A 25,448-nucleotide genomic window follows, 5' to 3' on the forward strand; every position below is an offset into this window, starting at 1 on the left:
GAATGTGCTTTTGGTCAACTGAAGGGATGATGGCATTGTTTACTCACACAATGGAATATTTTTCTCACTGAGGTCCAGATGGTTAGAGCTGCTTGCTGTGCCCTGCGTGAAGCAAAGGTAGGAGGGCAGAGTTGGAGTTTGAACAGCCAGACACAAGAGCTCAATGTGGAACTATATGACTCTGAGGGTATGAAAGAGCACTTTAACAGTGAGCCACTGCAATGTGTTTTGTTATATTGTGCTCTACTTGGCCCTGCTCTTTTGTAGCGTGTTAGGAATTGGGTGGCGATTACTGTACATGTAAGAATACACCACTGTAAATATCAATTTTGTTTGTGGCTTATCCCATGAGTTTTTTCCTAGGGCTGTCAAGTGATTAAAAATTAATGATTAATCACACAATTAAAAACATTAATCATGATTAATGGTGTGATTAATTGCACTGTTAAACAATAGAACACCATTTAAATATTTTTGGATGTTTTCTACGTTTTCAAATTGATTTCAATTACAACACAGAATACAAAATGTACAGTGCTCATTTTATTTGATTAAATTTTTCACTGTAAAAAAATATTTGTAATTCACCTAAAAACATAGTACAATCTCTATCATAAAAGTTGAACTGACAAATGTAGAATTATGTACACAAAACCTCTGCATTCAAAAACAAACAGTGTAAAACTTTAGAGTCTACAAGTCCCCACTCAGTCCTACTTCTTGTTCAGCCAAACGCTCAGAAAAACAAGTTTGTTTACTTTTGCAGGAGATAGTGGTGCCCGCTTCTTCTTTACAGTGTCACCTGAAAGTGAGAACAGGCATTTGCATGGCACTATCATTACCAGTGTCACAAGATATGTCAGAGATGTGACAAAGATTCATATCCATTCATGCTTCAACTGCCATTCCAGAGGCCATGCCGAAAAGGGTTCTGCTCACTACCTATTCAAAACAGTGCAGACAAAAGCATGTTCATTTTCATCATCTGAGTCAGATGCCACCAGCAGAAGATTGATTTTCTTTTTCGGTGGTTTGGGTACTGTAGTTTCCAGATCAGTGTGTTGCTCTTTTAAAGCATCTGAAAGTATGTTCCACACCTTGTCCTTCTCAGATTTAGGAAGGCATTTCAGATTCTTAAACCTTGGATCGAGTGCTGTAGCTATCCTTAGAAATCTCTCATTCGTACCTTCTTTGTGTTTTGTCAAATCTGCTGTGAAAGTGTTCTTAAAATGAACACTTTTTCCAGTCCCGGATGACTGGAAAAAGGCTAATGTAGTGCCAATCTTTAAAAAAAGGGAAGGAGGAGGATCCTGGGAACTACAGGCCAGTCAGCCTCACCTCAGTCCCCGGAAAAATCATGGAGCAGGTCCTCAAAGAATCAATCCTGAAGCACTTACATGAGAGGAAAGTGATTAGGAACAGTCAGCATGGATTCACCAAGGGAAGGTCATGCCTGACTAATCTAATCGCCTTCTATGATGAGATTACTGTTTCTGTGGATGAAGGGAAAGCAGTGGATGTATTGTTTCTTGACTTTAGCAAAGCTTTTGACACGGTCTCCCACAGTATTCTTGTCAGCAAGTTAAAGAAGTATGGGCTGGATGAATGCACTATAAGGTGGGTAGAAAGTTGGCTAGATTGTCGGGCTCAACGGGTAGTGACCAATGGCTCCATGTCTAGTTGGCAGCCGGTGTCAAGTGGAGTGTCCCAGGGGTCGGTCCTGGGGCCGGTTTTGTTCAATATCTTCATAAATGATCTGGAGGATGGTGTGGATTGCACTCTCAGCAAATTTGCGGATGATACTAAACTGGGAGGAGTGGTAGATACGCTGGAGGGCAGGGATAGGATACAGAGGAACCTAGACAAATTGGAGGATTGGGCCAAAAGAAATCTGATGAGGTTCAATAAGGATAAGTGCAGGGTCCTGCACTTAGGACAGAAGAACCCAATGCACAGCTACAGACTAGGGACCGAATGGCTAGGCAGCAGTTCTGCGGAAAAGGACCTAGGGGTGACAGTGGACGAGAAGCTGGATATGAGTCAGCAGTGTGCCCTTGTTGCCAAGAAGGCCAATGGCATTTTGGGATGTATAAGTAGGGGCATAGCGAGCAGATCGAGAGACGTGATTGTCCCCCTCTATTCGACATTGGTGAGGCCTCATCTGGAGTACTGTGTCCAGTTTTGGGTCCCACACTACAAGAAGGATGTGGAAAAATTGGACTAGATGACCTCCTGAGGTCCCTTCCAACCCTGATATTCTATGATTCTATGAACAAGATGTGCTGGGTCATCATCCGAGACTGCTATAACATGAAATATATGGCAGAATGTGTGTAAAACAGAGCAGGAGACACACAATTCACCCCCAAGGAGTTCAGTCACAAATGTAATTAATGCATTTTTTTTAAAGAGTGTCATCAATATGGAAGCATGTCCTCTAGAATGGTGGTCAAAGCATGAAGGGGTATACGAATATTTAGCATATCTGGCACGTAAATACCTTACAATGCCGGTTACAAAAGTGCCATGTAAACACCTGTTCTCACTTTCTGGTGACATAATAAATAAAAAGCAGGCAGCATGATCTCCTGTAAATGTAACCAAACCTGTTTGTCTGAGCTATTGGCTGAACAAGAAGTAGGACTGAGTGGATTTGTAGGCTCTAAAGTTTTACACTGTTTTGTTTGTGGATTGCGGTTACGTAACAGTGCAATTTACAAGTGTAGATTTTTTTTCCTCGATAAAGAGATGTCACTACAGTACTTGTATGAGGTGAATTGAAAAATACTATTATCATTTTTAATGTGCACATATTTGTAATAAATATAAAGTGAGCACTATACACTTTGTATTCTGTGTTGTAAGTCAATATCCAAAAACCATCCAAAAATATTTAATAGAATCCCAATTGAAATTTAGTAGTACGATTAAAACTGCAATTAATCTTAATCTCTTAATCACTACTGAGTTAATCACATGAGTTAACTGCAATTAATCGACAGCCCTATTTTTTCCCCACAATGTAACATCTGCTTGTTACTGACAAACTAATAAAGATGAATTTAGTTCAAATACGACATCTCGTTTGTAACAGAATTCAATGCAAAAACAGTTAAATTTAAAAAAAAAATCTTAATTTAAGAGAACAGAACTTAGGAAGGATAAAGAATATTTACATCAATTTCAGTTACATCTACACCCACCCTCGCCTTCACAGGTCAGTTACGTGACGCTGTAATTGTCTTTAATGTCGCCCAGGATGGAGTGGTAGGGGTAGTGTAGTGACCCCTGATGCCACATAGAATGTTGAAAGAGGGGAATATACAGAGATCCTGATATTGAGTTCTCAATGGGCTGCAGAGGGAGGTGAGTGCAGATTATTAAACCTGCAGTAAACCAGAGTCTGATGCATCTACGTTTACTGCCTGAGAACGTCCATTATGTCCTACTCATTTTTGTGCGCCTTGCTACTCTTTCCCTGTTCGAAGTGTCCCCAACGTTCATTGTCCAAGCCCTGTGCTCAGTCCAATGCAGCAATAGCTTGTAGGATATCACTGAAAATGTCATCCCAAGTCCTATTCTTTCTCCTCCTTAGCTGAGTCAGGTGTTCCATTGGTGTGAGGGGGACACTCTGAAGGCCACAATGTGGTACCACTGTCAGATTATTCACTACAAAAAGTGAAACTTCAGATACGGGATTCACCCTTTTGCTCCCACAAGGTTTTAAATAATATATTCTCACTTCTGCTTGGGATTGTTTCTGCATGGTGCCGGTTCCAGTCACAGCACAAGTCATGTGGTGTATGGCCTGCCAGGGATAAGGGAAATTAGGAGGGAATTGCTCAGTTACATTAATTTTGTAATTTAAAGCAACAGCACTGAATACTGGCATTATTTTCTACAGGAGGTGGTGATTTTAGCAAATATCTCACTCCTGAGGGTACCAACGGCACAAAGAACACAGCTGCTGCTGGCATCCCAAAGCCGCACAGGCCCATATATTGCACAGCTCGATCATCTAGGTGCCTGTTCCCCATCCTCCTCCTCGTCTCCACCTTCCCCTCCTCCCTGTTCATGGTAGAGGCCTGTGACTCCTTGGAGGTATCCATGGCAGTGTGTTGAGTGTTGATGCAGTCTTCACCAAGTATGGCATGCAACTTGTGGTAAAAGCAGGAGGTCTGTGGCTCAGCACCAGATTGATTGTTGGCCTCCCTGACCTTCTGGTAAGCCTGATACATCTCCTTGGCAGTCACACGGCACTGCTGCTGGTCCCTGTCATATTCCTTCCTCCTGCATCCTCTGACCAATCTGATCACAGATCTCAACATTTCTAAGGCTGGATCAGAACTGTGCCTGCAAAGCCTATTCTCCCCACAGGCCCAGGAGATCCAATATCTCCTGTCTACTCCAGACAGGAGCATATTTGGAAGGTGTAGCCAGCATGGTCAGCTGGGAGGTTGCTTCAGTAATGGAGAGAGGCTAGGTGTGATTACCAAGCCGGTCAATCAGGAGAATGAATTTCAAAAGTTTGCAGGGCTTTAAAGGGGAAGGGTGGCTTCTGGGTTCATGGACCCTGAGCAATGGCGTTCACACTAGTGACCAGTGTTAGGCATTATGGGACAACTGCTGGAGGACTCTTAGGGTAGACAAGAAGTGCACATGTAGATGCTGCGTTACCTATCGACTTCAGCTCAATACCACTTGGGAGATGGTGTTACAGTCAACATAACAGGGCACTTTCATCAATGGGAGACAAATTTAAGTGTAGACACATGCACGGCTGTATCGAGGCACAGCAGCTTACATCAACATAACTTTTAGTGTAGTCCAGGCCTCGTTATTGGGAGTTTGAGAAGCAGCACTTCTGTAGGACAAGCCAGCCTAACCAAACAGATTGTAACATTGTGTAGTGCAGTGACCCCTTTTGCCACATGGAATGTTGAAGGAGGGTATAGCGGGTATATTGAGTTCAACAATTAAGCAAATTATGCATCTGATCTAGATGCTAGTGTAATGAAAGTGTGAATCAAACACCAAATGATAGACATTCACAAACTACAAATTTGTAGATGGCAGTCAATGGAAGTGGATTTTTCTTTAGCTAGAGTACACTCTAAGCCCTTCTGGAAGAGGAACCGTCAGGCCCATCCCTAAGAGATTGTGGGGCCTGGGGCAGAAGTGAAGTCACTTCTGGGTGGAAGCGAAGTCACTTGTGGGACCGATGCTGCCGGGGGCAGGTAGGGGAGGCTGGAGGAGGCAGTGCCTCCCCAACAGTCAGGTGTGGCCCTGCCCACACTCCAACCCCCAGGGCCTCGCCTTGGTGTTGCCGCTGGGCTCCAGGGGGTTGGGGCCATACCACCCGCCTTCCTGGAGCTGGGGAGGTTGCGGTCACACCACACGCTCTCCCTCCCAGCACCCCTTCCCCCGCCAGCAGTTCACACGCCGTCCATGAGATGCTAGCCTGTGGGCCCCCCTGCAAAGCACAGGGCCTGGAGATGTCACCACGATTTGCCATCCCCCAGGGACAGCTCTGGGAACTGTAGGGTATTTTATATTTAACACAAACCCCAACTCATTTAGGGATGGATTGGGATGCAATTGCCCAAATCTTTCTTTTATTTTTAAATGGAGAAAAAAAAAAACAAAAAGTCTAGGTGAATCCAATATTCCTTAGACCTATTCAAATAAGTCTTATGCATTCTTAGCATCCAGCATTTGTAGCTTAGATTCCCCTCAGTGTGAATGAAGCCTAGGGGAAAAAAATATATATAGGCACATCTATGGCTTAGTTGAGATGGAATTCTCTTACCACTTTAGGGAGAAGTTTTAGGTGAAGAAGAAGGGCCACTTTCTTTTAAATATATATATATATATATATATATATTTATTTATTTCACAAACGGGTGGGCGGGGGAAATCAGTCAGAAGAGCCTGAAGCTCCCTCACTCTTTTTATGGCAGAAAAAGCTGCCAAATGAGATGATCCAGGGATCATTCTCCCATTGGTTCAAAGGGAGGTTTTATGAATTAAATATTAGGTTGTGGTCCTATCAGGATGGGTGTTCTCGATTTAGCACATTGATAGACTTGGCAGAATTCTTTAAAATCAATATTCTCTGTTACAATTTTATATGCTAAAGTGGGTTGGGTTTTTTAGTTTTATCAATTTAAACTTTCACAGTTGTGGGACGCTGGGTGTTCAGAAAACTGGGGGGTGTCAAGTAATGTAATAACAGATGCTGAGATTCAACATCATTTCAAAATATAAACAAAGTCTTAAAAATCAAGAATTTCTTACTTTACCTTTCTGTAGTTTTTTTTTTTTTTAATATTGATGAAATTATTTTTGCCATCACTTTGTGTGTGTACAGTGAAATCAATGTTTATTGACATTTATGAATAAAAATCTAACCCTCTTAAGCCTAAGTATAGGTGAACAGTGAACAATCTATAAATTTGTTATAATAAAACATTTGAGTCAATTCAATCAGCTGTTGGTCAGAGGCTCCAGGAAAGAGGTTTTCTTGAAAGGTCCATGCAGGTGTCAAATATCATTGATTACCTGGTGGGAAGACAGGGGAGCTGCAACCCAAGAGTGGTTCCAACCTTGAGAGAGGTGAACAAAGGAGGACTTCTTAGGAGTCTAAAACAGAGCATACCTTGTAACAACATAGTCTTATGCTCAACTAATCTGTTAAACCAAGATGGCCGATAGAAGCCTTTTTACTGATAATAATACGAAGAGTTCCAAGGATTTCACATTAAGTACTCCAATATGGACTGAACAGAAGCTGAAGCTGTGTCCAGGTATTGCTAGTTGCCCACAGAGAGAAAAAAAAAAAAAGAAAAAAAAACACTTTTACCACTTGTGATCTTAGAGTAGGTGAGTTGATTGCTTCAAAGTTTAACCATCTCCTGACCAGGACAGTTCAAGATCTATCAAAATACCATGGCCCATCCTGTCAAATGGAGAGAGTTTGGGTCCACAAGAAGTGGAAGATTGGACAAGTGACCAGGGAAGAGTATAAAAATATTGCTCGGGGATGCAGGAGTGAAATCAGGAAGGCCAAATCACACCTGGAGCTGCAGCTAGCAAGAGATGTTAAAAACAACAAGAAGGGTTTCTTCAGGTATGTTAGCAACAAGAAGAAAGTCAAGGAAAGTGTGGGCCCCTTACTGAATGAGGGAGGCAACCTAGTGACAGAGGATGTGGAAAAAGCTAATGTACTCACTGCTTTTTTTGCCTCTGTCTTCACGAACAAGGTCAGCTCCCAGACTACTGCACTGGCAGCACAGCATGTGGAGGAGGTGACCAGCCCTCTGTGGAGAAAGAAGTGGTTCGGGACTATTTAGAAAAGCTGGATGAGCACAAGTCCATGGAGCCAGATGCACTGCATCCGAGAGTGCTAAAGGAGTTGGCGGATGTGATTGCAGAGCCACTGGCCATTATCTTTGAAAACTCATGGTTACCGGGGGAAGTCCCGGACGACTGGAAAAAGGCTAATATAGTGCCCATCTTTAAAAAAGGGAAGGAGGAGGATCCAGGGAACTACAGGCCAATCAGCCTCACCTCAGTCCCTGGAAAAATCATGGAGCAGGTCCTCAAGGAAACAATTTTGAAGCACTTGGAGGAGAGGAAGGTGATCAGGAAGAGTCAACATGGATTCACCAAGGGCAAGTCATGCCTGACCAACCTAATTGCCTTCTTTAATGAGATAACTGGCTCTGTTGATATGAGGGAAGCAGTGGGCATGATATATGTTGACTTTAGAAAAGCTTTTGATACGGTCTCCCACAGTACTCTTGCCAGCAAGTTAAAGAAGTATGGGATGGATGAATGCACTAAAAGGTGGATAGAAAGCTGGTGGTGGAATCTCCTTCCTTAGATATTTTTAAGGTCAGGCTTGACAAAGCCCTGGCTGGGATGATTTAGTTGGGGATTGGTCCTGCTTTGAGCAGTGGGTTGGACTAGATGACCTCCTGAGGTCCCTTCCAACCTTGATATTCTATCATTCTATGATTCCAGAGAACAAATCTGACTTCCTTGTTGAGTCTGTCAGTTCAGTATTGCAAGGAGACATAAAGAAACCTATGGCTATAGTAGATCTGATTGCCAATCTTGTCTCACCCAAACTGGGCTAACTGAATTATACTTAGCTTTTTTTGTTTGATTTTCTTGAGAAATCCCTGGATTAGAGGAACTAGATAGAATGCATAGGAGACCTACATCCCAGATTAGAACACACATCAGAGATGGACTGGTTGTGTTCTACTCTGGAGCAAAACCTGATAGTTAGAGCTATTTGCAGCAAGACACTACTCCATCTCCAGATATCTACACAGGGAGATGCTATTTGCTGCATAGTTCTTGAGTGACCACTCCTACAGATCTTGGGTCAGACGGTCATCCAGTATTGTACTTGCCCACAAAGGTGGAGAATTACAGGATAAATTTGTTGTACTATACATCATTCCCACAAAGCCACCACCGCTTTGTACAGCTGGCTGTAATGTGTTCCCCTTCTTGTTCATGTGAAATATCATGGTCATATTGACAGTAAACTACTTTAACCATTCTGTCCTGTAGATGGGAGAAAAAGGACTTGAGAGCATAAAGTATCACTCTGAACCCTGGGAAGTCTATATGGAGATATTTTAGACATTCCATTGACCATGAATTGTCATTCTTGCAATGAGCTTAAGGGTTTAATACAATTCCTTTGAAAAACAGGAAGAAAAATTTAGGCAGTGCTGATTTCATAAATGTGCTGTCTATATTTGTTATACAGCATATTGGTATCCAGTGTTACAGAAGTCCCAATTTTAGTTCTGCATACAAGAATACTGATTGGTTGTCAAAGCCTTAAGGACCATCAGTTTGAAGAAGACAATTACTGTTTAACACTTGTTTTCCTGTAGTACTTCCATTAAAAGGTATTTCAAAATTCTTAACTATAGAATCCAGAACTGCCCCAATAAAACCGGTATTAACTTGGATGGAGCTGTGATTTCTTCCAGTTTTTCTTGAACTTCAATGTTTGGAACAGCATACATGCTTGTGACACAGCTTTTGCTAAATCTTACTGCGAGGACACACTGCAAAAAAGAAAATTAATTCTGGCATGTATTAATATAAATTATGGTCTGGCTTGACAAAGCCCTGGCTGGGATGATTTAGTTGGGTTTGGTCCTGTGAGCAGGGGGTTGGACTAGATATCCTCCTGAGGTCTCTTCCAACCCTAATCTTCTATGATTCTAACAGGAATATCCTATGTAAGACATGGGGCTAACTGTTCCTCTCTACTTGGCATTGGTGAGGCCTTAACTGGAATACTGTGTCCAGTTTTGAACAGCACACTTTAAGAAAGATGTGAACAAATTAGAGGGTGTCCCAGAAGAAAGCAACATACATTATAAAAGCTTTAGAAAACCTAACAAACAAGAGCATGAAAGAACTGATCGTATTTAGTCTTGAGAAAAAGATGACTGGGCGGAGGGGGGGAGGGAGAAAAAGGAGGCTTGGAGGGACTCACAACAGTCTTCATTTTATAAGAGCCCTTAATACAAGGACCGTGATCAATTGTTCTCCTCATCCACCAAGGGCAGAATAAGAAGTGAATTAGCTTAGTTTGCAGCATGGGCGATTTAGGTTAGATATTAGGAAAAGCTTTCTAAACATAAGGGTAGTTAAGTTCTCTTATAGGCTTCCAAGGGAGATTGTCTAATCTGTTCTTAGAAACCTCCAATGATGGGGATTCCACAAACAAACACCTGTCAAGAATGGCCTCAGAACATGGGGTTGGACAAGATCACCAACTGCTTGAGGTTTGAGGTTGCTTCATTTCTGTGAATTGTCCAAATAAAGATAGTCACGGATACTCTAACATCTCAATGTGAAAAACACTTTGAACTAGATTCACAGAGATACTTAGGTGCCTCGACATCCCCAAAGCCACAGCTCAGCTGCCACATAACTCTGCAGGTGGCAAAGTTTCCACCAATAGGCTTGTGCAAAGCTGCCTAAGATCTTATGCTGCCGCACAACTAATGAGCTGCTCAGAGCCCTTGTGCAAGCTAAAGCTCCAGCTTCATTTTCAAAGTAGGCATTCTCCCACCTTGTCCCCTGCAGGGCTCTGGCCATACTTGTAGAATCAGGCCTCCTACAAAAGACAGCATGTGAGCACTGTCTTTTCACTCAGCTTTACAACACCTAGGTACTTTTATGTATCCTCAAGGTGCCACAGACAGTCCAAATGGAAAGACTAGTCATTATTTCCTCCCACAATAAGCCACAGTTATTTTCAATGTGAAGACCTCACTAAGATGTGAAAATACGCATTCTGTAAGTTGAACCAAACCAGCCTTAGGTGGATGAGGATATGGTTGAGACTAGAGTAAGCATATGGAATTTGAAGTTTCTGATTAAATTGATGAGCTGTTGAAGGTCTGGAATGGTTCACAGGCCTCTCTCTCTTTGGGATCAGAAAATAAATACAATGAAATAAAATCCCTTCCCTCAAAACTCTTAAGGAGTTCCACTATGGCACCCAACTAATATTGAACAAACTTCTAATTCTATCAAGTTCTCATGAAAAGGATCCCTAATGAGGGTTGGGGAAAGGTTACAATGCAAGACTGAAGATTGTTTGGTGGATGAACTACTACCAATTGAAAATGGAAATATTTAGAGAAGTGTCCTCTGTTCTTCAAGAGAAAGAAAGAAAGAAAGAAGGAACAGAAACAATTAATATGGACACAGCTCTTTGGATGGAGTTATACATATATCTCAACAACATACAATCTAGGTACATCTGATAAAGATACCACTTTCATGTCTGTAAGTGATCTCAAAGTTAAGCCACACCAGTCTTAGCACTGATGTCTGGAGTACTCCATTTTCTTTCCAGTGCATCCTAAGTAAGGAAAAGTTATCTGATGACCTTTAGGTGGAATTCTGAAAAGCCTCTAAGTGACTCAGAAGCACAAGTTTCATTAACATTCAATAGTATTTATGCCCCTAAATCACTTAGATGCTTCTGAAAATTCCACCCTCAAAATGTAATTGTTTTCCCTCCTAAATCTGAAGATTTAAATCTAGTAGAAAAATAGAGCAAGATAATTTTACATTTCTTAAAGAAAAGGTTACTACTGTATAGTTCTTTCAAAATGATATCCCTTAAAAAAAGTTTAATTCTAAATGAATGCCTTGATCTAGCACAAATATTTTGAAGTTGGTAATGCTGCTAAATGAGTCTATATTTAATGCAATTAGAGTAATGCAATATAAAAACATTTTTAAAGCTATTCATTTCCTGTTATGTTGGTTTTGCCCCTTTTTAATGGCACTCTGCTTTGTTAATTTACCTGCACAATCAAGGTCACAAGTCAACCCATTGCAAAACTCCTTTAGTCTTTGCCCCCAAACTCAAATCAGCACCTTGCAGAAAGACCAGGAGTCCTGTGTGGAGTTTTGTAGGGCCAGATTCTACAACTCTTATTCCAAAATGGACTTCAGTGAAACTACTCATGGAATAAGCTACTATTCAGCACGAGGGTGGCAAAATCTGGTTCCTAATGAGCATGGAAGAGGGGAGGTGCAGTAGAAAGTTGTTTATAATGGAGTTTATACACGTTTATATGTCAGTAACAGAAGTTCTCTTTAAGACACATGGTTGTTTGCAGATAAGAAGCTATCTTATCAACATTAGTCATCCATCACCAAGAAAATCAATCTGCTTTGCACTGATTTTTCGCAATGCCCTACGACTTGATCCATAGATAACAAGAAAGCTTTCTGAAGGTTCAATGGCAGTATAAATAGGGGCTGAAAATCCTTTTTAGCATCTTTTGGAAATAAAGTCAGAAAGGTACAACAGATCTGCCTCTAATTAAAGTTCTAACTATTGTGACAAACGTGGAAAAAGTAAAACATTGCAGTTAATGTCATATTATCCAATTAATGCCTTCCCCAAATTCTCCTGAAATCTGATTGCTGGGAGTACAAAGAAAACAATTTTATAGATAGATTAGATAGCTATGTGTGAGATTCTGGGGTGCAGTTTGCAAGGGAATACCCTCATTTTGCCTAACCAATGAAAACTAGTCTAAATGAGGGTCCCTGAAAAATCCTTATGTCTTCATCCCCAAAGTCCATTTTTTTAATAGTTTTCTCTATCCCCCTTTACTTATTTCACCTCTCGGGAACAAATTGATTCTTCAAAGTAGTCACCAGTGCTACTCCAAGTTCATAGGTGTAGTCTGACTTCTATATTTGGGAGGGCAAAGGGGTGGGGTCGTGAGGTGAAGCAGGTGAATCCATATGTGGGAGGATGGGGCTCTGGATGCAGGGGGTGAGGCTCGGCAGAGTAGGGATTCAAGTGCAGGGGTGGGGGCTTGCTGAGGGAAGTCTGAATGCACAGGGCTCAGTGGAAGAGGTTCTGGGTGTGGAATGGGCTCCAAATGCAAGGAGGTTGGGTGGACGGGGGGGGGGGGGAGGAAGTTGCCCATGCAGTGACACTCCCACCGGAGGCTGAGGAGTGATGGGGGCAGGAAGTGGGGAAGGGGTACAGAGCTTCCTGCAGCCAGGGAGGTTCCTGGGTCTGGGTCTGACCCGACCCCAGCTGCTCCAGGGGAAGAGGAAGTCCTATTCTTCTCCCCCCCAGCAGCTGAACCAGAATTCTAATTCCAATTCCCCCAGGACTAAATCACTCACTCACCTGGGCTGTACAATGCACAGACTCTTGGAAAGCAGCTCTGCCACCTGGCTCTGCTGGGTCCCTGCTTTCCTACCCTCCCCTTACACAAACCATGAGGGGGAAACCAAAAAGCTAGCAGGGAACACCTGACTGGCTCCCTGCACCAAGCTTCCGTCATGCCCCCCAAGGGGTCTGATGGGGAGGTGGGAAAGCAGCAACACCAGATGCTGTGTGTCTGCTGGTCAGTTTACCCACATAGTCTGTGCAGTGAGCCAACAGAAGCTGCTCCCTGCCCTCCCCTTACACAGCCCACATGGGCAAACTGACCAGCAGACACAGAGTGCCCTCCTCCGCACAACATTACTCCACAGGGAGGAAGCAGGGCTAAGGGAGAAATCTGAGCACTCCCCCCATGCATTGCCTCTGTGACATATCCAGTTTTGGGGAAAATGCCCTCATCTTCCCCCAAGTCCATGTTCTGTTTTACCAAGTGGCTGTCAAGCTGTTCTTCAAAAGTTCCTCTTGTCCAGGGAAGAAGCAGTCGGAATCCACATTTAAATCACCAGACCAAATGTTGCATTAGAATGTGGAGAATCTTAGAGGATGCTGTTTTTTGTAGCCAGATCCACAGATATAAGGCTTATACTAATCACAACACTCTGCAACTAGAGCTGTTAACAGAATATTATGCTAAGTTCTAGATCTTTTAGGATGCATAGACAGGAGTATACACTGTCTATTTCAATAAAAAGAAGATGGGGGAGGTTTAGATTGGATATTAGGAAAAACTTTTTCACTAAGAGGGTGGTGAAACACTGGAATGCGTTACCTAGGGAGGTGGTAGAATCTCCTTCCTTAGAGGTTTTTAAGGTCAGGCTTGACAAAGCTCTGGCTGGGATGATTTAACTGGGAATTGGTCCTGCTTCGAGCAGGGGGTTGGACTAGATGACCTTCTGGGGTCCCCTTCCAACCCTGATATTCTATGATTCTATGTCACTGCACATATTCAAGCACTTAATTTGAGGGTAAATGGCCTTTGAGCAATTTTCTGAAGACTCACAATTCGTACATCACAACATCCACCTCCTCAATGTAGTTTAGCCATTGTCTCCTCTTCCTCCCCACAGCTCCCTCCAACACTGTATGGCATGTAATCTCCCTTGAAGCAACCAATTTTCTCGATCAGCATCTCCCAAACTTTACTAATTTATAAACCACCTTCTAAAATATATATATTTTTATGTGAACTGATGGAACATCCGTCTCCTGTACCAGAGTTTGGGGAACTTCTTCTCCATAGTCTGTTACAGATTTATAAGAAACCTTCATCAGAAATATGCAAAAAATACCCCCAAACCCAGAAACAAAATAAAACAGAACAGCAGTCATAACAGAGATTCCTTAAATATTTATGTTTAAATATGAATCTGTACCGGAACTAGAAGTATATTCAGATTTAGTTACAGTTTACAAGGAAGAGATAATGGGAGAAAAGGAGAACCACAATGAGTTTGTGCTAACCAAAGAGATGAAAAGGAATAAGAAAGGATTCCACAAATATTTTGGCAGTCTTAGGCAGGAGGGAGGCAATAGGAGAGAGAAAGAAGGCCTATTAGTAACTATGAAGGAAGATGTATGGTGACCAAAGTAGCTAAGTACTGAACAACTGCTTAAAGATCCAATTTTCTTTTAAAAAAAAGAGACCTGACAAAAAGAGAAACAAGGACATCCTTGCACTAGCAGAAAGCTATTGATTAGCTCAAGCCAAATACCAGGAAATGCCTCTTCTTTGAAAGCTCAGCTCTGGATTCAGATCCTAATTTTAGGTTTAGGCCCCTTCCTATTGATAGGAAACAGGTAAGAAAATATTTGAAGAGACTATATACGTAAGTCAGTACCTTATGAGATGCAGTGTTAAGGAAACTACCTAATGAATTTACTGAGCAGCTATCAATTATTTTTGCATAGTCATGAAAAAGAGGGAAGGGATTTTGTAAAAACTACGAAAAAGCAAAAATGAGTAGGCTTGGAAGGATTAATTTTTTTAATTGGTAAATGTCAGCAAACATTGATTTCTCTGTACATACTGTGACGGGGCAAGGCCAGATGGCTATGGAAAAGTAGTGGGAGATAGATATATTAGCTCCAGGCTAAACACATCCCGGTACCAGGTTAAGTGAAATGGAAGCTGCTCCAGGTCAATTAAGACACCTGGGGCCAATTAAGAACTTTCCAGAAGGCAGGTAGAAGGCTAGGTTGATTGGGACACCTGAAGCCAATCAGGAGCTGGCTTAAACTAGTTAAAAGCCTCCCAGTTAGTCAGGTGGGTGTGCATGTCAGGAGCTGTGGGAGGAAGTTGCACTGTTAGAGAGGCTGAGTAGTACACACCATATCAGGCACAAGGAAGGAGGCCCTGAGGTAAGGGTGAAGTGGAGCTTGAGGAAGTGAGGGCTGCTGTGGGGGAAGTAGCCCAGGGAATTGTACATGTCATGTTTCTAAAAGGTCAGCTAGCATAGCTGATACTATTAGGGTCCCTGGGGTGGAGCCTGGAGTAGAGGGTGGGCCTGGGCTCCACGCCCCCCACCTTTGTCCCCTGATTAATCCCTGAGACTGGGAGACAACAGAGATTGTGCAAGGAAGGATAACTTCTCCTCACCTCCCTCGCTGGCTTATGATGAAAATGGCTCAGTAAACTGTGACCCTTGTCTCTGGAGAGAGAAGGGTTACGTGGAGGGTCACAGTGAGCCTCTGAGGCTAGCAAAATCCACCAGGAAACGCAGGACCCACGGAGGCAAGGACAGAGCTTTGTCACAACATACACAAACAGATAAAAATATTTTCATCCATAATAATTGAAATGTATAGATAGGTAAAGTAAGAAAGATGCTGCTTGATAGCTTAGTTTGATTTAAGGTTATTTACTTTGTATATTGACATGTGATGTTGACAATTTGTGATGTTATGGTTATGAAGCTTTAACTTTTTGAATCTCAACATCTGTCATTAAATTATTGTCTGAACCTTGTATAACTTCCTGCAACTGAAAATTTAAAACAGAAAAATTAAGTTATTAAAAAAATAAAACATTGATATTGTCCAAACATAAGTAAAAATAGAATTCTGCTAAGCCTACAAAGGTGTTACCAACATTTTTAGAAGTTTTTAAAGAGTGATCTAGCAATTATATAGTAACCAAATTACAATCCCTAGAAAGATCATTCAATTTTAAGACAACAATATATGTCAGGATTTGCAAAAATAATACATCCCAAAGGAACAGCCATGGAAAAGATTGTGAATGCCACAATCAGGCCAAATAAACTGGGCACTTTTCCCCTACAAAGTTATTAGAAGGGAAAGTAGTTGATGAAATATCTCCAGCCATCAGTGAAATTTTTTGTTATATTCATTAAAAAAAAATCTCACTTTGTAAATACAATCACGCTGGCTTGGATCAGAGCATTCATTTATTAAAACTTGCAGAGAGAAGAAAAAAAAACCTTAAGTGCAGGGACTGGCACTAAATTCAGTTTTATTGAACACCTTCATTAGTAATCTAGAAGAGTGAACAAACCACACTACTATCAACTTAGGAGTTTTACAGATACCACTGGGGGGACATTAAACAAACAGCAACTTTGAGATTAGAAACAAAGGTGGAAGATAAAGCTCAACTTCCTGTTCCTGGGACACTTGCTTCTATGGCCTCTCCCTATGCGAGCCTGACTTCCTGTATTTGTGAAGGAGAGATGGGGTCTTCTATACTCTCTTATAGCAACATATAATCAAATAAACTAGTATGATTATGAATTGCATATACACATGTATTAGGTCATAAAATAAGGAAGTAATATTGCATTTCTGTAGCATGAGTGAGATCACACCAAATATTACTGGGTTCAGTTTTCAGCCCCTCTGTACTACAAAGATGGTAATACATTGTATGAGAATTTGAAGAAAAAAAGACTAAGAAAAGTGATGGGCTAGGGAAATTGCAAGGTTAAGAACCACAACCATTTAAACAAAGGAAGCAGATTTCAAGGTATTCCAAAATGGTGTTAATGGGCAAGAAAAATAAAGTCCCACTAGTAAGTTCTAAAGATTGGAGAACAGCCCACCTGAGAATGATGGAAGCCTCATCACTTCAGCAATCATAAAACAGACTACACAAGACACTAGAGAAAATAAATGTTCCGAACAAGTCTGCATAGGGAGGGAAGTCAGACTTCTCCATCTCTACTTTATAGGATTCCTTAATGTGACCAAAGTATTGCCAGTTAATATTCTAGCTCTTCCATACAAGAACTAATTAATTCAGCATGATAGAAGTACTAATGTATTTGTTTGGGTATAGCAGACTTGCTGTATGGTGATAATAACATGCAAAAATAGGACTTCATCCACTTCAAATTCTGCTTTGAGGACCACTGTACACAGAGTTAGTCCAAATGTAGTTTAATACTTAACTTCGTCATGTCACCTCATCATTGTAAAATTTCACCATGAAAAAAACAAAGATTAAATTCACGAGAGGCTACAGAAGGCAGAAAACCAATGAACTGTACATAAAGAAAAGTCTAATCCCCTCATGCCTACCTAAATTATGTTAGGTCTCAGTAAAGGAGTCCAGAAAGCATAGAGTCAAACTAGTTACCAAAATAAAATGTAACTTTACCCAATGAAATGCAACTTTCATACTAATAAATAATTCTGTTCAAATGATATTAAATCCTGAAGCCTCTAAGCAGTAAGTCATCCAATAAACATACACTTTTTCCCTATGGCTATGCAGTTTAATCCATCTAAATAAGATTTATCCATAGCATTTAGTACTGGAGCAGATACAATCCGTATTTTTCATACACGTACATAGGAAGTGCTGCATAAATGGTTGTAGAGCAGAGTGGTAGGAAAGATCAATTAAGTTGCTCATCTGTCTATGGCAGTAATGCTGCCAAATGGAGACATCTGGAGCAGAAACAAAGTTTCAGCAATCTAATTACATGAGTGCTGCCAGGCTGCTCTAAGCATTCTTTACTTCATATCCTGTACTCAAATAAGAAGGCAAAAAGCAGCAAGGTTAGGCTGATCTTTTATGAGCTCCAGATGCAAAAGGGTGAGAAGGGATGATGTGATGGTAAAAATAACAAAACTCATAAATTGAGGGAAGGAGGCTTGAAAAGGTATGTACCCAGGAGCTGGAGAAGCTGAGTGCGCTCTTCACAGAGTGAAGGGGGAACAAGAGCCCAGGGTGCTGAACCAAACTTGTTCCGAGAGTTGTCCCAATAAGCCTGCTAGTCTACCACAGCTGGGACTGAGTTTTTTATGTTTTTATGTTTTTTATAATTTTATGTTCAGGGCTGCTTACTAAGTACACAACAGTAAGGTTCTTCCTTGCAGAAGTACCATATTTTAACTGCCTGCCTTAAAACAAAAGCTTCAGTTGCTACTGTTTTAACTGAATACTGCATCTTACATGTAGAACTTGAAGGATTTTCGGACAGAGCCGGGGATAGCATTACTTTAATCCACTTACTCCAAAAGTATTCTGGCAAAATAATGTATGCAGGATGGGCTAATTTAGAAATCAGACTATCAACCACATCCTTAGGAACGGCAATATTTTCTATGGACAATGACAAGAAAAATAACCTTTAGGAAAACAGCCTACAGTGACGCTTCATCAAATAGCAATATTCGTACCTTCCACAGTACAAAGGAACTGAAAAAAGTATCAGGACCAGACCATGTTTAGTGAATATTAAACATGAACAACAATAAGCAAAAGCACTTCTGAGCATTATCTTCATCAGTAGGTGGCGGGGAGGGAGGACTCTTTTGCTATTTCATTGAGCTTTACATTACTACAGTATTTCTGCATAGCTAATACAAATCTCTCTCTTTAGATTAGGGGAATCAGCAATTCCATTCATGGAATGGTAAGAAGTCATGTCCTTCCCTTCTCCTCGCTGTGTCCCTCCCAACTGTCAAGAGACTGATTCCCTCCCACCCATCCCTCCGAAAGAAAAGGAATATCCATCTTAAAACAATCTTTTTCCCCTCTGCTCTTGTACTGGACAGAAGATAGCTTAAGCTATCTACTGCACCCAATCCCTCAAACTGCAAGTACTGGGATGAAACAAAGGACATGGTTTAAAGGGATTTTTCTTTGGGGCTAGGCAACACAGAGAACCATAAATATTTTTCCTGGAGGAAGCACTAGGAGATGAAGGACCCCAGCTAAGACTCACATGATTATTTTCATTCAGGATTAAAAATAGAGCAAAGTCAATATTTGTTCAGTAGAAGTGCAAGCACAATTACTCATCTGGTTTCTGTATAAGGAGATACCCAGATCCTGCAAACTTTTGTGCTTTACTCAAACAATTTAAAGAAGGGTAGGTTTTTTAGGCTTACTGCGATTCATTCAGCCTCCTGCACTGGTGCCCTGACCAACAACAGTAATCTCTAGTACAATTAAGTGAGTTGGGTAGGAGAGATGGGGGGTGAGAGGAAAGAGATATTGAACCTGCAATGACTGACTTTAATAGTGTTATGCATATGCTGTATTTTGGACCAGATTCCCTGTTTTTTTTTTAAATGCTACATGATGTATACTAGCTATAACAGAGAACGAGGAGATAGGGAGCATGTATGTGTATGTAAGTCTCACAATATTTGTTGTTTTTCTTAAAGCCCCAGCTCCTGGATTTTTGCAATTAGAGAATCTTAGTTTCCATTTATTTAAAAAAAAAATCTAGCTCTCAAGAGAAAAATCTGGAGACAAGCAAGAAAACATAACTCAAGTGTACTCTAAAGGCTCAAAGGTAAATAAAAGCCAAATCAAGCAATCAATAAATAGAACCTCATGATTTAACCCAATCATTTGATTTTTCAGGGACCCATTTGAGCATCTGGGGTTGGTAGAACTGGATCCCCCCCCACCCCCACCTGCTGGGTTAATAAAGCCATATCAAATCAAAAAAGTTCCACAAATGTTAAAGCTAGATTCAAATGCTGAACAGAAAGTTGGGTGGAGGGGACTAACACACTGAATAGAGCCCTCCCCCATCACGTTTTCAACAGCAATTTATATCCTGTACTTAAAATGGCAACTCTGTCCATAAAAATATGTAAACAGCTCTCCATATTCATCATACCCCTCCTTCCTATCTCACTTGTCTTCCATCTTATCCACAGCTTTAGCTCTCCACTGTTCGTAGTCCGTTTCCACAGATGGTTGCTACCAGAAGAGAAGGGACAGATACTGCAGTTACCACACTTGTATACCCTCATATGCTTCATACACTATTTTCAGGCTACTTGTTCTTTTTACCTCCTAGTACTTACCTTTAATTTTTCATATAAGCCTATAGAGCGTTCCACTGAAAAGCTTGACAAACACAAGCAAAGTCCATTGATTCACACCATGCACTCCACAAAGCACTCAAATTATCTCTGCAGTTGTAAAGAAAATACATAATAGCCAATGCCAGAGCTTCCAATATTGTCTAGCTACAGGAAACCAACAGAGCAACTTATGATATTGTAAACACCACTCACAGAACAAGAACGCAATACTTGATGACCCAAACTTTTATAGAAAAGTCTTCTATTTCCAAAGCTTGCAGTTACACTGATATACAGGAGAGATCTTTCAAGGTCAGTAATGCCCAACAGCAACAGAAAAGCGGTAGTAACATTATGGTGAAAAAGGAAGAAGTTCCACATGCTTTTCTGAAGACAAAGCAACAACAATCTGAGCAATGACTGAATCTGAGCTAATGACTACACTTGGATCTAAGAGCAGTTCCCAGCTCGAGCAGGCATAGTCAAGCTAGCACGCTAAAAATATTAGTGTAGCCTCAGTAGCATGCAGCAGCATTACATGCAGCATAATATGTACTTATGAGGTCTGGGCAGTGCTTAATTTGTGCCAGGGCTGAGCCCCAGCACCTCTATGCTTGGCTGTTCATAGCCCCGGCACCTTTGGGTTTGCTGCATCAGTTATGTAAGTAAAAAAAATTGCTTGAGCCTCAGCACCTCTTCCATTACAAATTAAGCACTAGGTCTGGGCGAGTTTGTACTCAGAGCAGCTAGCCTGTGCCACTGCTCACGCCACTGCGGATACACGACTATATTTAGTGCACTAAAACAAGTATTTCTACTCAAGCTGGGAATCACACTCCTAGCTCCATGTGTAGATGTAGTATTAGGGTACTAATTGATGCAAAAAGAAAAGATTGCATGATGGTATTCTATAGTTAAGCAGTGATTCTTATGTAAAAGTGAAGTGTCTTTATTAGGAGCAAAGATACTGCTTTTCAAATGGAGAGTCTGAATTTGATCATCATTAATACTACTTCACACTAAGTGGTAGTATTACAATGCTGCCGAGAGCCCTTAGTATACATTATGGCCTTATTGTGGTGGGCACTATATGACCACATTAAGAGACAATCCCACCCCTGAAAAGTCTATACTCTAAACAGACAAGATAGGGTCTACAAAAGAAACTAGATGATTAGGAACAGGACTGGAGGCACAGAGAGTCTAAGTGACTTGTCATCCAGGAAATCAATGGATGATCTGAAAACAAAAACTGAACTCTTGAGTACCAGTCTAGTTCTTTACCCACAAGATCATTTTTGGTGGCAGTTGGAAAATGCCAATTCATCAAAGGCTAAATCAGTGGTTTTCAAACTTTTGTTCTGGTGACCCCTTTCACATAGAAAGCCTCTGAATGCAAACCCCCTCTCCCTCCGCTTATGAATTAAAATAACTTTTTATATATTTAACACCATTATAAATGCTGGAGGCAAAGTGGGGTTTGCGATGGAGACTGACAGCCTGCGACCCCCCCATGTAAGAATCTTGTGACCCCCAGTGGGTCCCAACCCCCAGTTTGAGAAGCCCTGGGCTAAATGTTTGTCTAAATTTGTCTATTTCAAGCAAAGATTTTTGAAAGAAAGATTGAAAGAAAAATAAAAGCATTCTGATAAGCTTAAAATGGAATGTCTTGACTTTGGAAACATTTCAGTTATCTCTGTCAAATTTCATTAAATATTTTAAATATACAGTATAAAATAAAATCAGATTAAAACATTTAGATTGATCAGAAATGACAGGTTTTGTTTGTTTGTTTTTTAAATCTCATTTCAGTTCTTGCTTTTGTTCCATTTCAGAACAGAAGGAAAAATCAGATTCACAACATTCTCCTTGAAATGAAAAATTCCCAGTTTCCACCTAGCTCTAATATAGCTATTTAGATTAACGTACATGACAGTAAAAGTAGTATACAGTAAGCAATTCTCAACTATAATAAAAGTTACCATCATGGGAACAGTAATGCTAACGTATCTAGTTCATGGTGTCTAGTAGCAAGAAGAGTTGAGCAACAGTGACAAAACCCAGAGATTCTGTCATGAGCTGTATAATAGCTCTACAGCTGCAAAGAGAAGTAGGCTCCAAATATGAACACCCAGTCCTGAAGTAAAAATATAAACAACCAAAGATAAACACACAGTTCGAGAACACAGCTCACGTACCACTTTTAATCAGAAGTTCCTTGGCTGCAACAGAGATGTGTTGAAGTAAATTACTGCATTCCCATAGCAGTTCTGCAAATAACTTAGATTTAAATGATTGCAATAAGGACCAATCCCCCTGCATCTAGCACAAGAGAATACGTAGTGAATAGAAAAGCATGTTCCCCAACAGAATATTAAAGTAATAGCCTCCCTATAGAGGCTAATGAGTTACTACCCCTTGGGCAGGCGTAACCTGCATGAAGCACAATATGGCTCTCAAAAACTAAATGTATGCTGACTGAGTAGTGATGACTGAAGCAAAGGAGAACATAGTCAAAAAGCACTTGGAAAATGATACTACTTATTTCAATACCTGAATAAGGATGTGGGTGCCTAAAGTTCATGTATTCTCAAATTTAGGTCTATAGTCCTTAACCATAGTTCCTGCACAGGATTTGACAAAAATACTATCAGCTTCCTTTTCTCCTACAATTTTCTCCAATCAGATGCAGATTCTCTAATCCCTCAACCTGCCCTAGTGACATCCATCTCCCTCATGCCCACTTTCACTCCCTCCCTCATTTTTCTCTTTAGCCTCTCATTCTCCTCTGGACCTTTCTACTCAAAATATATACCATGAACTAGATTTTAGTTTCAGTTACACCAAGGTAAAGAAGGTGTATCCTTACTGTCTACAATAGAAGTAACCCAGATTTATACTAGTGTAAAGAGAACAGCATCTGGCTTCATATGTGTACAATACAGAATCAGAGAAATTTCTTTCTACTTACCAGTGTAAACACGATTTCCATTAGGATTGAGAGCTCTGTAAAGAGCTCATATGATTACATGAAAAAGCAGAATGTTACCAAATATGCCATGTAAGAAAGTAAGAGATGAGAGAGAAATTGTTTTTTTGTGGAATTGATGTTTAGCACTCAAGAAACATCCTGTGGTAATCCCTTGAGCAGGAGGAGGGAGAAAAACTTTTCTTGAGGCTTCTTCCATTTGTTTGAGCAAATAATTCAAACAACTGATTTGTTAACAAAACTGGATTTTCAAAACAAAGTCATGAGTTTTTTGGTAGCAGTCAAACAAACCAACAAAAAAAGCAAGGCACCCTTTGAGTTCCATAATTAAAACCATAAATCTCAAAGAGTAAAGCTAAAATGTCACAGTAGGTCATGATTACTTAAGGCAGAATACCATTTGTTTGTTTTGAAATTTAAATGGAAACTTTAACGCAAAAAATTCTTCCAGTGTTTGCACTCTACTAGTGAGTGAGAAGACCTAAACTGATTTTGACCACAAGCTAACAAGGAAAAATTAAACTGAATGTTTTAAATTTTCCTAACTGAAAGACAGACAGCAAACAAATATCATGAGTAATGTGACATGCATTTAATTTGAATAATCTAAATTGTTAAATTGATTTTGGTTTTACTATTTTGTTTTTTAATCTCCTACCTCTCCCCCCCTCCAAGTCTTTAATAAGTTTACAAGTATTTCTTTGATCTTTAGAACTGAGATTCAGGGTACACACAGGCACACTGTGATTGTTTCTATGTTTGTCTGTTGGCATTACTTTCGGTTGAACAACAATCATATACCATTCAATTTCATTGTTCATACAGTTAGGCCTAGTTAATTTCACATTAGAGTCTCCTGCAATAGCCCAAACAAACAGTGTAAAGCCAGACCTCCTCTGCTGTTTTTAAAGGTGTTTTAATTGGGAAAAATGCATATAGAACCATGCCCATTGACTTTAAATTATTTATTCAAAAACTACATTCAGGGCCAAATTCAAATGGACAGGACTTCTTTTGAGGCAAACACAGGGTGAAATGGTGTAACAAGATAAAACTTCAATATTGTGAATGTAAAGTAAAATCAAAATTATCCAACATTCTACTGCAATTAATCCGGATATGTGTCAGCTATCGATTTACACGTAATTAAGTCTTTTGAGAGAGGCCTGTTTTGCCACTATATTAACAGGCAAGTTTAAGGTGGCATTGCCACAGCTAGAATGAGTGTGGTGGACCAGCAATTTGCATGTCCCTACAGCGGGGGGAGAGGAAGCCATCCAGGCGATGGATAGCAGGCGGGGGAGCAATCCACGCCCTGGTGTCAGCGCCCCCAGCAAGGTGGGAAGGAGCGGGGGGCTCACCCACGCAAGTGCTTCCGGGCTGCGGACCCTGGCGGCGATGGGGCACGAATGGCAGCGTGCAGAGACCCCGGCGCTGTGGGGGAAGGAAGGTGGCGGGGCAGAGGGAACCCCCAGAGCCCAGGGGAGGGAACAGCCCATCCTGCAACGCAAGGGGAGAGCCCGGGAGGGGAGAGCGCGGCTGAGTCACGTGAACGAGTCCCCTCCCCGACCCCCATTCCCCGGCTGGGCCGCGCCTGGTCATGGGGCTCATAGGGCCGGGGCGGGAGGGGGGGGGCAGCGCTGCAGGACATCCCCAGCCTACTCCCCACCCGGGTCGGAGCTCTCCGGAGAGGAGCGAACGGTTCTACCTCCTTCTTCTTCTGTCCGCCCCCGAGCTGCACGCAGAGCAGCAGCAGCAGGAGGAGGAGGAGGCAACTCCCGGCCGGCAGGTGCAGCAGCCACCGCGATGCCCTGGTACCCAGCGCCATGTTCCCTCCCCCCGCAGCCCAGCCTCCTTCGGAGAGCACCTGCCGCACCGTTATCCACCTCTTCCTCGCTGATTGGACGCTGACCCCAGCCAATCACAAGCGGCCTGCAGCACAATGGCGACTGGGAAATGTAGTTCTTTCTCCCTCTTGTTCTTCCCCTGCTTGGGGCACGTCTCCGGCGCTTTTGAGGGTGTCGCACATAATTCTTCGAGGCCACCCCCGAAGGTTATACTGAATTAGGGCCTGATCCTGCCAAATGCTGGGCACCTTCAAGTCCCATTCATTGTACAAACACTCAGCTCCAGCCAGAGGCAGCAGAGGATGAAGCTTAATATAGGGGTGCTGGAACAATTTGTACAGTGGAGGTGCCGAGAACCATAGAACCAAACTGTAAAATCTGTATATAATGGAAATCACTTCAAGCCAGGGGGTGCGGTAGCACCTCAAACACCCCTAGTTCCAGCACCTGTGGCTTAATATATGATTAATGTCACACCAGTCAAAGGTCAGGCATTGCACTTGACACTCAGGCAACCTCCTGACCAATCCAAGATGGTAAAAACCGACCTGGTTACTACTTTAATATG

General features: G+C 41.5%; 1 protein-coding gene and 1 long non-coding RNA gene across 3 annotated transcripts in view; both read right to left on the reverse strand.

The window, feature by feature from the left end:
* The window catches only part of TUSC3 (tumor suppressor candidate 3), a 287,435-nt gene extending 262,522 nt beyond the window's left edge, over positions 1–24,913 (reverse strand). The window contains exon 1 of one of the 2 annotated variants that reach the window (XM_048848186.2): positions 24,742–24,913. In XM_048848186.2, the coding sequence (XP_048704143.1) occupies positions 24,742–24,861 (120 nt within the window). In that variant the 5' untranslated portion in view covers positions 24,862–24,913. The other variant, XM_048848183.2, reaches the window with a different exon arrangement.
* Positions 19,910–22,257, reverse strand: LOC142071778 (uncharacterized). The gene is made up of 3 exons (XR_012667972.1): positions 22,243–22,257; positions 20,045–20,152; positions 19,910–19,937 (listed from the first exon to the last, which is right to left on the reverse strand). It is a non-coding gene; the product is annotated as an uncharacterized LOC142071778 (long non-coding RNA).
* Positions 24,914–25,448: the final 535 nt, after the last annotated feature.

The sequence above is a fragment of the Caretta caretta genome, chromosome 4, assembly GCF_965140235.1.
Source record: "Caretta caretta isolate rCarCar2 chromosome 4, rCarCar1.hap1, whole genome shotgun sequence".
NCBI classification, from domain to species: domain Eukaryota; kingdom Metazoa; phylum Chordata; order Testudines; family Cheloniidae; genus Caretta; species Caretta caretta.